Below are 16,067 nucleotides of genomic sequence, written 5' to 3' on the forward strand. Positions count from 1 at the left end.
AAATTAAGTTTTTAAGAAAAAATAAAATTAAAGCTTATTATTAAAAAATGTACCACCTTTTTGGGTGGAGGATGGTAGCAGGCAAATATTATTATAGATACTGAAAAAAAGTAGGTTGTTATTATGTGTCCAGGCAGTTACCATTCCAGTAAATTCAGAACTTATTTCATTATCCCAAATAGTTTTTTTTTAATGTTTCAATTAAATACAGGCACAAAGAAAGGCGAGTGTTGGTAAGTTAAAATACACAGGTAAAATAACACAGACCATCTACAAAAAAACTTAGCTAATATCATACTTAACACAATGAATGTTTTTCCCAAAAATCAGTAACAAGTAAGGATGTCCTTTCTCACCACTATAGTGGGTCCCCTGTTACCTGAGCATTATGAACTCTATAGGGAAGTTGGCTCAGCACCTTGCTTAGCATGTTTCCCCCTTGAGGAACAAGTAGATACAAAACAGCAGAGAGAGGCCAGTGATCCTCTTCACCCCTCTTTACGCAGAGCCCTTGCACGGGGGCGACAGTCCCAGACTCCAGCGGCCACATCCCACCTACTGCACAGTACACTTTTCTAACAGCACTTCAGTAGTTTCTCAGAAAGAAGTGACCTTTTAAAAATACACTGTTTTATTTCCACAAGTGCTTAAAATGTTTTATTAAAGATGCAATACAATTTAGCTAAAAATGTTCATTAAAGGGGACAATATATAGTAATATGTTTAAGGCACATAAAAAAGTTTGGCATTAAATTGTAAGAAAAAAAATACAAACTATTCCAGTAAATTCAAAACTTATTTCATTATTCCAAATAGTTTTTAAAAAATACGGCCCTGGCCGGTTGGCTCAGTGGTAGAGCGTCGGCCTGGTGTGCAGGAGTCCCGGGTTTGATTCCCAGCCAGGGCACACAGGAGAAGCGCCCATCTGTTTCTCCACCCCTCCCCCTCTCCTTCCTCTCTGTCTCTCTCTTCCTCTCCTGCAGCCGAGGCTCCACTGGAGCAAAGTTGGCCCAGGTACTGAGGATGGCTCTGTGGCCTCTGCCTCAGGTGCTAGAATGGCTCTGGTTGCAACAGAGCAATGCCCCAGATGGGCAGAGCATCGCCCCCTGGTGGGCATGCCGGGTGGATCCCAGTCAGGCGCATGCAGGAGTCTGTCTGACTGCCTCCCCATTTCCAACTTAAAAAGAAAAGAATAAAGAAGTAAAAAAAAAGTTTCAGTAACACCAATAACTCAACTCATCTCAGAAAAGGCCCAGCCCTCATGCTGGGGTGCCCCCCTACCCATGGAGCTGCTGTCTGGTGTATTCCCAGATTAGCAGAGCTCCACTCACGTGAACATTAAGCGAGCGGATAATACCCTGTTGAGGAATTTCCACACAGATATCCAACTGCTGGATCAGATTTGCTGGGATCCCCTCACGTTCATTTCTGAAGAAAAATGGGAGAAGGTTACTTTTCTTGTAATAAGCAATATTTTTCTCAGATATTTTGAATGTTACTAGAAGAGAAATGAACAAAATGAAGTAAGTCTAAGTTACCAGGAAAATAAGAGGGTAACAAAAAAACTTGTATGTTCACCTGACTATCCCAAACAGGTGAAATAAAATGAAAAATAGAGGGCTTTCCATAAAGATTACCAGTCAAAGGTCAAATGCAAGTGTAGTATTAGGAGTCCAGGTAAACTGTGAAACTTTTGAACCATTTTTCATACTGAGACCTAGAGAGCACACCCTCTCCAAGTGCATGTTCTCACCCCAACAAGAGCAGCGACTTCTCGGGGAAGCAGTACTGGGTCAGGGCTGCACTCCTGGCCGTCTGTTCCACGCCAATGACTGTGTAGCCTTCCACTTTCTTCTGTTGTAGATAGTCCATCAGCTCAGGTGGTTTTACCTTAATATTAGTTTTAAAACAGCAGAATATTAATTCATTCGGTTATAGTCCTGCTTGGAGCAAAAGCTGAGTTTTGAAAAATCTTTTATTAAACTAAGCTTGTTTAAAAAATTATTTTTCCAGGAAAGGACAGAATTATGCACTGTAAAAAGAACTCCCCCAAAATCATAGAAACTTAAAAAAATTATTCCTGTATCAACAGTGAGTTGCAGCAGGACACATTTAACTGAAAAGAATTCTACATTATTGATTTCTAAAAATACAACCATGTGAAAGACAATAAAGGAATAGGGGGGGAAAACTGGGCTGTATTTTAATCTCTATTATTTTTATACTGTTCACGGCTGACATTACTGCAAATGACCTGATAAGTGATGGAATACTACAAAGTTTAGCAACAAACACTTTCCACCCACCTCCACTAGAGGAAGCCACTGTTCTGCGGAGACGCTGAGGTGCTGGAACTGCTTGTTGTGAACACACTGGAGGTTGCCGACGACCAGCACCGAGGCCCCAAACACCTCACAGGTGCGGCACAGCCCTGCATAGAGCAAGCTGGTCACGGTCCCCAGCACAGAGCTGAGCCCCTACATCCTACGCTGCCCCCAGGAGTACCCAAACATGACTGCACTGACTGAACAGTCAAAAGAGTTTTTAATTAAGCCCCAAAAGACCACAGTTTTACCTCCTAAATTGGTTGGTTTATCAATAAGTGAGGCTACTACAATCAGTCTATTAATAGACTTTCCAAGCTTGGCAGCTCGATCCTGAAATTCTAGCTCCAGGTCTAAATCAGGAACATTATTTTTCCATGGGATTATCTTCTTCTGAACATCAGCCCACTCAGACTGGTTAGCTGTTTCGCCCAAGTTAGAACCTGAGAGGGAAAAAATAACTCCATAATGGAACAGTCTCTTTCTCATATACACAAATATTTTATGTATTTTTAAAGTTTAAAATGATAGTTTAGGATGATATTTAGTAAAAAACTTTACATGGATTCAGACATAACTGCCATTTTAAATAGTGATTTTTTTTTTCAAATTCCACTCTATTGACCAATATTACAACATTTCATAAAAATATCAGACACCCCTAGATTCTTTTTCCCCACATTGTAGCATACCAAAGTTGGGAAGCATCTCAGAACCATAAGGTGTCAGTGCTTTGACCTCTAGTGCAGGCCTGAGATGACCCTTCAGGCTCTTCCTCAGCTCTGTCCCACCCCAGACTGTTGACCGAGCAACCAAGAAGCACTTGGCCTACTGGGGTGGGAAAGACACACTGATAACCACACACAGTACTGCAGAAGGGTATGCTCACCCAAAGAGGGACCACTCATGTCTGGGGAAGAAGGGCAAAGAGGAAGACTCAGGAAGGCTGAAGGAAAGGGACACGGAGTGCACAGCAGGCAGCAGTGCAGAGCAGATGCCATGTGTGCGTAGACGTGAACAGAACGCCTGCACAGCAGCAGCACGCTGGTGTCACAGCACACAATGGAAGGAGGGAGAGGCTCCAGCCAGGCCACAAGGGCTTTGTACATAATGATAAAGAATTTACAGATGGGAGCCATTAAAGGGTTTTAGGGATGGGGATAAGAGGTTCTGTTTTAGGAAAGCCCCTCTTGAAGGCAATATGGAGGACAGATTAAGGCTAGTAAACCATGAATAGGTTTTTGCACTAGTCCAGGCAGAGACAGAGACAAGTATACTTAAGTCACTGCAGGAGAAGAAGCCAGGCTTGGGAAGCAGTCACCAAGTAATGGACAGATGTGGCAAAAGAGAACACAGGCAGAGATGACTTCTGTGTGACAGTGACACCACTAAGAGAAAGGGTATAGAGCAGTGATCTCCAACCTCCGGGCCGCGGACCGGTACTGGTCCGTGGGCCATTTGGTACCGGTCTGCAGAGAAAGAATAAATAACTTACATTATTTCCGTTTCATTTATATTTAAGTCTGAACAATGTTTTATTTTTTAAAATGACCAGATTCCTTCTGTTACATCTGTCTAAGACTCACTCTTGACACTTGACTCGGTCTCATGATACATTTATCCAACCCACCCTAAAGGGCGGTCCATGAAAATATTTTCTGACATTAAACCGGTCTGTGGCCCAAAAAAGGTTGGGGACCACTGGTTTAGAGGATGCAAGTGTGGCAGAAAGATACATCCAGTTTAGACATGTTGAATGTAAAAAGCTCATGGAGTGTCTAGTGGCCCAGGAAAGAGGCTGGGCAGAGAAAGCTCTGAAAGTCACCGTGATACAGATGGTGGTTTCCAGCTGTGGAGATTAAATAAGGAAACTAGGCCAAAAAAAAAAAAAAAAACCTTTCAGGAGACACTAACATTAAATCTGAGCATAAACACCAAACTGCAGTATCCTTCTCTTTACCAAAAACAAATGAACAGAAGGGCCCCTTCAACCTCTTCCTCGTCCTGGCAGAATGCAGACCAGCTGTCCACACAGCTGTTGGTCCCCCTTCCCTCCCAGGCTTTGTCAGCCAACCTGGCAGGCTGTCCTCATCACATTGATGAAACCTTCACAGCTACTGTTCTCAGTCTGGGGGACGCTCCTCCTCCAGGCCTCTGCACTATGTCACTTAGGTCCCCACACGATGTCAGCCTGTTACACAGGTCTTTTTCATCCTGTCACTAGCTCTTGTCCTGCTTTTACTTCTTCCTTAGCACTTTTTACCACCTGATTTTCTCTTAGTATTTGTTGAGGTCGTCTCTCCTGTGGGTTATCAGCTCCATGTGGTCAAGCTTAATCTATGTCTAGCACACAGGAGGCAATCACTAAATCCTTGCTGAATGAATAAATTTAAGGTATATATCTTAAAATGCATTAGTGAACTGTCTACAGTGTTTGATAAAAAATGAGTTTTCCCAGAACAGACTACACTGAAATCTAAGGGTGGAATCAAGAATCTGCCCTTTGAACAAGTTGTCTAGGGGACTCTTGAAAACGTTAACATTCTAGAGAACTACAGTTGTAAGAGGCACTTCAGGGAAGAAGAGGTTAGATGGAGGAGGACAATCAGGAGTGCGGGAAACCAGCAAGTTACACAAAGGCCACACAAGCTAAGAGAAAAGTCTGCTTAGATTTTTTAAAGAAGGAGACAAAATTTGTGCCTGACCAGGCAGTGGTGCAGTGGATAGTTTCAGACTGGGACGCAGAGGGTATGAAACCCTGAGGTTGCCGGCTTGAGCGTGGGATCACAGACATAATCCCACGGTCGCTGCTTTGAGCCCAAAGGTTGCTGGCTTGAGCAAGGGGTCAGTCACTCTGCTGTAACCCCCCCCCCCAATCAAGGCACATATGAGAAAGTAATCAATGAACAACTAAGTTGCCGCAAAAAAAAAATTGATGCTTATCTCTCTCCCCTCCTGTCTGTCTGTCCCTCTTTGACTCTTTCACTGTCTCTGTCAAAAAAAATTTTTTTTCTTATTTCCTGACAAGTTTCAGTGATGGTTATGCATTAGGGAGTCAGAACAAATTGTGACAGAGTTATGAGAGTGTGGACCACAACAACACACCTATTAAGATTAGTTGTGATTTTTAAAATTGGGTGAGTTCACCACGTCAATGAAAAATGCTTTTATCAACCATCTGTCTTAAGTAACTTAATAAGCCTAAGCAAGTCAAGAGTTGGAGAAAAAACAAAAATCCCTACCTGCATCTTGCTGTGCCCAGTCTCCTGGCTTCAGCTGGTGAAGCCGAGTTGGGGAGCTGGAGCACAGACAACCCGTGTGGGAAGGAATGTCAGTAAACCTGGCGAATTTATCTGTGGAGATCCATTCATCTTCAACAAGGCCTGAAAGGCGTGGGAGGATGTAAAATATGGTCTGCAAAGAAAACCGTAAAATCTAAACTTTTTCCCTTAAAAATAACAAAGAAATACATAACATGTTTAAAGTGCAACTATTATCACTAATGTATTTTCCCAAACTATCATATCTGATCACAGTACATACTTTATATCTTGCAGCAACTGTCTATATATATATGTATCATCTTTTCAAAGAAATTCGGGGCTTAATTTGGGAAGTCTTCAAGAGCAGGCAGCTCCTCCACTCTGCTGCCTCAGCACATGTCATAAACCACCGTAAACCACGTGCTCTAACAAAGCAGGAAGTGTTTGGAAAATGCTATTGATCACCACCTTCTCAATTAAGCTATCAAGTTCAAGCTCTTTAGATGCCAAATCCTCACTTTCTCTACCATTAGACAAGCCATTTAGCCTTTCTTGGCTTTAACTTCCTCATTTGTAAAGTGTGAATAATATCAAGTTAAAACAGCACATGAAAAAAAGAGTTCTGTATAGTGCACAGTGTGACACAACTACAAACAATAACAACTGAGTCATGACATAGAAAAACCCTTTTGCTTACCTTTGAAAACTGAGAACCAGAAAGCCACCAAAAGTGAAATGGCATAAAAGAAGCAGAAGTAACAGGCAATTTAGAATAAAACAATAAATTTAGAACAGGATGCAAGTCTTCATAAAAGACTCTAGAATGAATATGGTTTTCTTCATGCAGTATCTGTGTACATTTAAACTAGTATAACAGTAACAAGATATGTGAGTAGGTACTAACATAGCTACACATGTTTAAAGAGACCGTTCTTGTTTGTGCACCATTATTTTATTGAACATATAGAGTTATGACTCATATCACGAATATATACCACATGAGAGTGAGGCAGTCAAAGGCAGGAAGAGAGGACCTAGGGGACTCACTCCTGCTGGGAGACTGAACAAAGAGGTTGAACTAAAACTAGAGAGTTATTAAAGGTTCCTCAGAGATGCCAGACAAGCACTCTGAGCACTAAAGGACACAGAACAGAGCCTGTTAAAATATTTGAAAAATCCATTGCACGTTCTGCAATGAAGCAACAGGAAGTATGAACATTCTGTGATGAAGATCTCACAACGTGTTTTTCAAAGGCCAGATGAGTAGCAATCCACTAAAGTAATTCACCTGTGCACAGCAGCTAAAGTCACTGATCCTTCCAAGTTCTTCAGAGGAAAAGAACAAGGTCAATGTTTCAACTCAAAGTTATGGTTAGCTTAACTTTCCCCTTGCTTGCAAACTTCACCTTAACCCTGTCGAGTTCTAAGTTTAATTTTGTCACTTTATGCAGATTCCTTGCTTGCATTTCACACTCAAGCAGAGAAAACTGGCTAGTCATTCTCACTCACTGTTTCTCGGGCAGTTAAGGCTTGTAAACACTGGGAGGGGGAATATTGAACTCTAAACAGCAGTCTGTTCTGACATTAAAGGAAATGAGTGAGACCATGTGTGCAGGTGAGATGTTGTAATGAAACCCATTGTAAACAAAAGAACAGAAAGATTAACTCTTGTTGACTGCCTTTTCTGGGTTCTGGGCAACAGAAATAGTACAGCAAATGTCACACCACCCACCAAATATACTGGTGTGATTTTAAGAACCATAAACATGTTTATATAACTAGCATGTCAGTTAATTTACAGTCATATCTAAATTATTGAGATTTGTAGAAATTGTATTACTTTCAATTTCAAACCTTCCATGACTATGGAAAAAAGGAGGCATCAGGGTTCACAGTAGAGGAGAGTTCACATGACCGTCTCTGCTCACCTCCAGACAATAATCCTTAAGTGGGTGAAATGATGCAAAAAAGAAATGGTCTTGGATGCGTTGCCAATTCTTCTTGGCATTCCTAAGGATTAAAAATACAGTATGAGGTAAAGATAAGAAAAATAATTCTGGAAGGGGGAAAATCAGATATCTTACAGAGGTACAGCAGAATTTACAATGAATGGAAAATTTTGTGAACTTTATCCTAAGATTTATACACCCATATTTCTAAGATCAACATCCTTTAAAAACTGACACTCTATTTGACCATTAGAAATGAAACATAAAAACAGACAACTCTCTCAAAGTCATACAACAAATAATGAGTCAACATGAATGAAGCCCAGCTCTGCACTTAAAGTATGGGGATCAATCCAGTAGGGCGTGCAGAAGCTGGTACTCCATCTGACGTGATGGCCAACTGACAGCGATGAGAAAACACCACAGGAAGAGCTGCCAGACAGACAACCTAAATGCTTTTGGAAAAAGGAATTCTAAAGGCAATTATGTAAAAAGTCTAGGTTGGAATCCTTAGGCTAGAGAAACCAGTATGTGAGTCCCCTTTTCTACTCTGAAGATTCACAACACATAGCCCAACTGTTACAACTTGCATAAATCAAACAAATTTAGTATGACAAGGTCTTGAGTTCTTAACATATGTCAAGTTTTAAAAGGCAAAAGAGTTAAGGATAAAATTACAACATCCTTGGCAGGTTGCAGTTTAAATCCAAAAGCTAAGCAAGCAATTTTAGACCTCTTTTGGCCAGGTCATTCTCCTATGGCCTGTGCATCTTCACTCCCTCAAGTTCCCAGACCACTGCTCACTGCCAGCAGTCAGCGGGCTCCCCATCAGCAGGACATGGCCACCCTCCCACCTCACAGGGCAGGGACAGACCTGCCCTTCTCTCTGCACCTGCCCTCTTTTCCCTTTGCTCTCTTCAAAGGACAGTCTCCCAAGGTGTGCTCTAGATCCCCCTGGACTCTGCCCCACATCCCTCCTCTAGCTTTTCTCCAGCCTGCTCCAAATGGCCTTCTGTCTAATCTTGAAGAGCAAAACAGAAGTCTTATCGAAGTGTCCATTAGTATGGAGCTGGGAGTAACCAAGGCACGGCCACACTGTTAGAAGAAACCCCCATTTTCGGGAGGAACAGCTTTGGTGGGGAAGAGAGGAGGGAGGGATACTAGCCCATCCTGTTTCCATGGCACCTGTCGGCACTGATACCTATTTAAACACTAAGGTTACAAAAATTTTAAAAAACCCTCCTCTGACAGCCCGCCCATCACCATCTACTGGTCCTCCTACACTTTACAGTAAAGTTATTGCAGAATTATCTGTACAACTTGACTGTTTTACTTGTCATCCATTTTTTAAAAATTAAAGACGTAGTATTTTAAATATTCCAATTAAATAACAGACACCAAGAACCTATCACTGGATTTAACAAATGTGAACATACTGTCCCACCCACTCTTTGACCCTTTTTAATTTGGTTCTGCTCACCAAAGAAACCGGTCTGAGTCCTGTGGGTGACTGGGCTCTTCACTGTCCCTCAGGCCTGTGCACCCCTCTAGCCCCCACTAACCTCATACTAATCTAACTCACAACTTTGCCCACCACTGATCTGCTCCTTACACTTTAAATTTTTTTAAATTGACTTTAGAGAGAGGAAGGGAGGAGGGAGGGAGGGGAGAGAAGGAGAAGGGGAGGGAAAAAGAGAGGGAGAAGGGGAGGAAGAGCGGGAGTGGGGGGAAAGAGCAAAACATTGATTTGTTGTTCCACTTATTCGATGTTGTCATTGATTGATTCCTGTCTGTGCCCTGGCCAGCACATCAAACCCACAACCTTGGCATATTGAGATAATGCTCTAACCAGTGGTTGGCAAACTCATTAGTCAACAGAGCCAAATATCAACAGTACAACAATTGAAATTTCTTTTGAGAGCCAAATTTTTTAAACTTCAACTATATAGGTGGGTACATTCCTTATCGAGGTAGCACCTGCATGTGGTATTTTGTGGAAGAGCCACACTCAAGGGGCCAAAGAGCCGCATGTGGCTCACGAGCTACAGTTTGCTGACAAGGGCTCTAACCAATGGAGCTACTAAGCCAGGGCCTGCTCCTCATAGTTTAAAAATGCAAAAGGAAACTGACTGATGTCACAAGTTTGAATTCAGGGTTGGGGTGGGTCACGATTCCCTTAATGGAAGCCCCACCCAGCCTGTCCCTGTACCACCACCTCCAGGTTCCTGCTGCCCTGCTCTCTCCTCTACTCCTGTCACCCTGGAGCACAGCCACTCTCTCCAACCTCCATCGGTCCCGCACACTGTTTCTTCTGCCCAGAAATCATCTCCATTCTGCATCTGCCTACTTCCTGCTCACCCTGTAGACCAGTGGTAGTCAACCTGGTCCCTACCGCCCACTAGTGGGCGTTCTAGCTTTCATGGTGGATGGTAGCAGAGCAACCAAAGTATAAATAAAAAGATAGATTTAATTATAGTAAGTTGTTTTATAAAGATTTATTCTGCCAAACTTAGCGAAAATCCAACATAGAGTACTTGGTAAGTAATTATTATATGCTTTAACTTGCTGTAACTCTGCTTTATAAATTTTATAAAGTAAAGTGACTTTCCTACTTTATAAATCACCATTACTGTGGAACCGGTGGGCGGTTAGAAAATTTTACTACTAACAGAGATACAAAAGTGGGTGGTAGGTATAAAAAAGTTGACTACCCCTGCTATAGACTGTAACTTAAACTGAAACTGAGTAAACATGTATGTTCTCACCACAACCTGGACTTCTCCAGAGGGCTCACCATGATGTAAATCTTTTTCATCTTGGTGTGATTATTTGATGTCTACCTCTACCTGACTGAACTCCACTTGCACAGAAATTTTGCTATCTGCCTGCTGCTGACCCCCACACCTTGCCTGGGGCTGTCACAGAGCCAATGCCGAGGGCGCAGGTGGTTCAAGGAGCTGAGAGGGATTCCCACCAGGGTTACCGACTCTTACTGGTTATATCTCCTCCCTACTTCTAGGATTTTCAAAAGAACAAGTTATTTCCCAAAAGGGCGTTTCATAGCTTCATAAAAAATAGTAGCTGAGCCAACTGTTTTTACAAATCAAAACACAGCCACTAAGAATTTCAGGATCAACAACCAACTGAACACCTCAACACCAAACAGCAAGTCACAACGAACCCAACAGAAAACTGCACACTGATACACAGGTCCTATCTGCATGGTATAGCTCCATTCGTCCCCTGGACTTCTTCCACTCAGGACAGGCTCAGAGTCCTTGGTTACTGTAGCCTATGTCCCATCCTTGGTCTCTAACTTAGACCCATACCACATACCAGTCAGAGGGAGGAGTATGTTCTATTATAATACTGATATAGTTTCTCTGAATTGTACAATTAGTATGATCAGGGACAACTTTTGCAGTTTGAATCTGGCTTACACCATAATACAAATGCTGCCCTAAAAAATATTAATGTCCAAATCTACTCCTGTAAACAGATTCAGCCAAGTAGCCACCAAATATAAGAAAAAATAAATGTGGACACATCCACATGCCAAGAAAGGAGGAGATATCTGAGGGTGTCTGAAAATGATCAAGAATGCTAGATGCCAGAATACAGCGGGAAAATTCAGCATTCCAGGCAGTGCAAGGGCATCCAGCCGAGGCCGCTCCCAGCGCACAGAACACTGCACAACATCCTGGGGGCACTCAGCCCTGTGCTCCTCATCCCTCCCTGACCCTCATCTCTAGCCTGTCCTGCCTCCCACCTAACTCTTCCCTTCCGCTCTTCTATCACATGGAACCATAGTTTAGGATCTACATTTGTGAACTGAGTATCTTTCTTTTGAGCCCCCAAACCTCCCTTGCCCACTCCTCATTTACATGTCTCATTTCAACAAATGTAGCAGTTATGGTGGGTAGAGGGTTCCAGTCCGAGCCACAGAGCACCCAGGCCATGGCACCACAGGGGCTGTCATGACTCACAAAGCATTTTATTTGGACCATGCGCGCTAATGTGATGGTTGGGTTAAGGACCCGATGATGTTACTGATTTTAAGAGCACTTTTGTATGCCTGATACGCTGCTTCCAACCTCTACCCACTGGTTTATATAAGTTAGTGGGTGCTTCCAAGCATGGAAAGAAAAACCTTGATAGATTTATATTGCCTGGGTGTCTGAAATCTGTAACCTCCTGGCATTCCTGGAGAGTGATAATCAGTAACAATAATAAAGTAAAACAGCACGTAGAGACAAGGAAGCAAGTCCAGACAGCAGGAGACAGCAGGCCCCTCAGTGTGCAGGGACTCCCCCAGAGGGGCCTTTGTAAGACCCTGGGTCATGCGCCCCTCCCTGCGCCACTAGCAGTGCTTCAGGTCACGACGGAGCCCCCAACCATCCAAACGGTAATTAAACTGCACGTCACACAGAGGCCCATGTCTGTTCTGCCTCATCCCACTCTGGCTCCCGCGTGACATCTGGCTCCCGTGTAGAGGCGAGATGAACCCTTCTACAGCTGCCCTCGGTGTCACTGAAAGCACGGCAGTCACGGGCTCCTTACCCTGCTCCATGCACGTTTTCCACTTGATTGAGGCTGAATTCAATCACGGATGTCAGAGCATCCAATTCTTCCACCTGCAGCGTCTTACACATGCCCCAGATTTTCTTAAGAGCAACCAGCGCGTAGAGCCGGACACTAAAGTTGTGGCTGAAACCCCACTGCAGCACGGTGACCAGGGCTTGCTTCAGAATGTGCTTCTGGAAAAAAAAAATTCCACAGATGGACCATTAGACCCTTGACTGGATGACAAAGACAAAATAAACACTGATGTCACTGTGTTCTCCTCCTCAGATGAATGTGCTGGCATCAGGTCCCCAATGCTTTGTGCTCACTCCAGTGCTGCCCTGCTTCCCCCACACTCAGCACCTGGGCAGATGGATAAAGTTCCTTCACATAACCACTACACAACTACAACATTTAAGCACACAGCCCCCAGCCTGGACTACCCTGCTTTGGGCTGAGAAGTCAGAAGTACTCTAAGAACCCCACTTCCGGCAAAGTTGGAAGTGCTTCCCCAGCCAAGTGTCTCATGAGGTGTGCTTTTCCTCCTTCCCTAATGGTGACCTTGCACCCAGAGCACTGAGTGGTGGCAGAAAAATTAAGAAATGGGGAGAAAACAATGAAAAGTTTAAGCCCACTTTAGTCCTTTCCTGTGAACTCAGAGCCTGGAGAGGTCAGGCACTCCTAGTCCCTGATTTTCAAAATGACACAGCCCAACCAATTTTTGAGGGAAGTGCCAGCCTGGCGCCGCACCAGGGAAGGTCCCCAGGAGGCACATTCAGATGCAGCCACTCTGCTGCCCTAGTGCTACCATACGCCTAGTCCTGCACCTGCACACGCCACACGGATCTGATGTCATACTTCTGCAAAAATGCAGCACCTCTTGTGCCCTTTAGACAAAGTGTGACGTCCTCACCTACTGAACACTTACTGTATGTCACACACCAGGAGCTGAGGAAAGGGCAGTTTAAAAAGATTAACTCACTTGACCAAGTTTGCACACCAAGAGGCGAAGCTAAGATTTAGACCCAGGTGAACTTGGCTCTACCGCTCAACCTCTCCAGCACTGTGACCTCCGCGACAAGTTCTCAAAGCTGGACCTGCTCACTCTGCAGCCTCACAGTGGGCTCTCTACCTCCAAACCAGCAGTGTCTTCCCCACCCGACCTTGCCTCACCCCCTTTCACATGCCCGCTGACTCTTCCTGTCTCTAGGTCTTTGTGTTGTACTAGTGGCTCGCTGGCCTCTGCTGGGAGCCCCCACCCCATGGTGTGCTCCACGCTCTGGTCTGCATGCCTCTCAGATATAGCTGGCCTACTGACCGCTGTATCTGCACAGCCTGGTAGCATGCTTAGTAACAGGAAGCACTAAAATATTTTGATCCCAAACTCTGACAGGTATAAAGAAGGGCCAAACATGGTGTAGCCACTGTGGACAAGTGTAGAGGGTCCTCAGAAAACTAAAAATAGGGCTGCCATTGTACAAAGCAATTCTACTTCCGAGTATTCATCCAAAGAAAATCAAAACACTAATTTAAAAAGATATGTGTCCACTCTGTTCACTGCAGTGTTATTTACAACAGCAGACATTCGGAAACAACCTAGGTATCCACAGACAGATCAGTGGATAAAGAAAATGAGGTACATATATACCACGGAATATGACTCAGCCATAAAAAAAGATGGAAATCTTAGCATTTGTGATGGCATGGCTATACCTCGAGAGTATCATGCTAAGTAAAGTAAATCAAGAAAGACAAATACCCACAACTTCAATTACATGTGGAATCTAATGAACTAAACAAAAACAGGCTCAAAAGCAGAGATCTCACCAACGGCTGATGGAGGAGGGGATGGGGCCACGTGGAAAGGCGAAGAGGAGTCTAGTCAATAACAGTGTGATGGCCGCACGGTGATAGGTGACTGCTGGCCTTGGTGTGGTACACACACTGTGTGGTATGGAAGTGTCCAACCACTACACTGTGCACTGGAAACCAATACACTATAAAAAGTCAGGCCCATAGGTGACTGGGAGAAGAGGGTGCCTGTCACTGAGAACACAAGGTTCCTGTGTAGTTACAGTAAGCAGTGTCTGTCCACTTCATATGACAGGAGATGGAAGCAATACCACTGGAGCGCTGGGTACATCCCCTGCCCTTGAATTTCTCACCACTCTTTACAGCCTTAATCCTCAGTCTGCGCTTTATTCAGATTTGCTGTTTTACTAGTGTCCTCTCCTGTCCTAGGATCCCATCCGGGACCTGTTACGTTTAGTTTCCATGTCCCCTCCTCTTGGCTATGACAGTCTCTCAGACTTTCCTTATCTTTGATGGCTTGTCTGGCTTGAGGCACAGGAGTCAGGGGTTTTATAGACTGTCCTGTGACTGGGTTCGGGTGTGTGCTTCTCATGTCACTGGGTCCGTGGTGTTTTGGGAAGGAGAGACAGAGGTTATCAGGGACAGATCACCAACATGACTTGTCACTGTCACAGATTTCCCCTCTGTGCAGTACCCAGCACACACTGGCCGCTCTTTGCAAGGACGTCCTGAGTGCAGCCCTCACGGGGGTGGGGGGGTGCACCCCTTCCTTGAGGGCGCAGGGCCTACATAAACCATTTGTAATTCTGCACAGGAGGTTAGTCACCTCTGATTTATTTACTTATTCAATTATACTCTGGGCTGTAATCCAAGATTACTTTACTGATTTTGTTGTTCAAGTTGTTTCAGCCTTAGCCACTGGGAGCCCTTTCCATTGGCTCCTGTGCACCTTTGCACACCCATTCCACGTGTGTGTCTGTATGTATCTGGGTGTGTTTGTATAAAGCATCTCTTGACTTCCTGCCACAACAAGATGCTCCCAGGTTTAGCTTGTGTATTTTCTGCCCTAGTTATAGAATCTGCTGTTTCTCCAAGGAGCCCTGGTTCCTCCTACTAGAGAATGGTGTTAGAAACCGAGATCTGGGTGCTGGCTGTATAATGCTTGTGAATGAACAGAATCCCGGGTAACCGTAAGTAGGGAACACACCCCTCTGAGTCCTACAGCCAACCCGCTGGGGTGGCCTGCGCAGCTCTGCCTGGCCAGGGGGACGCAGCCACTCCCAGACCTCATCAGAGTCCTGCTTCAGAGCAACAGCAGGTGTCCACCTACAAGGCTCCTGCAGTGAGCAGCAGGCAGGGCCATGCACGACTATGAGTGTAGCTAGGTTCCTTCTTTTAATTTCCATAGAGCACTTAGAACTTGACCTCTGTCCCACATACAAGTGAAGAAACAGTGGAGTGAAGAAAATGGAAAGTCTTTAATGACTATTTTCTAAGAAGTCTTTAAAAAAACACACATTTATCAAGTAATGATGGTTTTTATAAATCAGAATTGGAGAGACTAACAAAGTAAACTCATCTGATCTTTACTTAGGTATCTCAATTCTCAATAGATTTTTTCCCCAGAAGATGTTGAAATCTGAGATTATTCTATTCCATTAGTCAGCATTTTCTGGATGTTTTGAAAATTAAAATAAACCTAAAATATCTAATATACAGCAAGTACAAAAAGGGCTTAATGAAAGAATAACACATTGTTTATCCCAGATCTAACTGAACAGCTCCTAAGACAGGTTTGTCTTCAGATCTGTCTACACTGTCCCTGAGCCCCCTACCACCCAGCACTCGTGCAGCGTCTGTCCCTTCTCTCAGCAGACGGGGAGCAAGCTTCTCTGTGCACACATTTAAAACAGGAAGATAACATGGAATGTTATCAGGTACCAGAGCTTTCTTGATCTTACCAGTATCTGTAACTGACACACTGCCACCTGACTGACAGACATTGACAGACACCATCACTTTTTCATTTATTTATTTATTTATTTATTTATTTATTTATTTATTTGAGAGAGGCAAGGAGAGACAGGAACATTGAGCTGCTCTTGTATGTGCCCTATGGGGGAACTGAACTGGCAACCTCCGTGCTCCAGGCCAAT

At 44.0% G+C, this 16,067-nt stretch overlaps 1 protein-coding gene across 5 annotated transcripts in view; it reads right to left on the reverse strand.

Annotated features, from left to right (window-relative positions):
* Positions 1–163: 163 nt before the first annotated feature.
* TARBP1 (TAR (HIV-1) RNA binding protein 1) overlaps positions 164–16,067 on the reverse strand; it is a 75,848-nt gene continuing 59,944 nt past the window's right edge. The window contains exons 21-27 of one of the 5 annotated variants that reach the window (XM_066382293.1): positions 12,097–12,293; positions 7,516–7,597; positions 5,567–5,738; positions 2,576–2,767; positions 2,307–2,431; positions 1,754–1,890; positions 164–1,428 (exon numbers count right to left, since the gene is read on the reverse strand). In XM_066382293.1, coding sequence (XP_066238390.1) covers positions 1,278–1,428; positions 1,754–1,890; positions 2,307–2,431; positions 2,576–2,767; positions 5,567–5,738; positions 7,516–7,597; positions 12,097–12,293 — 1,056 coding nt within the window. In that variant the 3' untranslated portion in view covers positions 164–1,277. The remainder of the gene's footprint in view (positions 1,429–1,753; positions 1,891–2,306; positions 2,432–2,575; positions 2,768–5,566; positions 5,739–7,515; positions 7,598–12,096; positions 12,294–16,067) is intronic. The other 4 variants (XM_066382274.1, XM_066382265.1, XM_066382256.1 and 1 more) reach the window with 4 other exon arrangements.

Source organism: Saccopteryx leptura, chromosome 1 (assembly GCF_036850995.1).
Source record: "Saccopteryx leptura isolate mSacLep1 chromosome 1, mSacLep1_pri_phased_curated, whole genome shotgun sequence".
Lineage (NCBI taxonomy): Eukaryota > Metazoa > Chordata > Mammalia > Chiroptera > Emballonuridae > Saccopteryx > Saccopteryx leptura.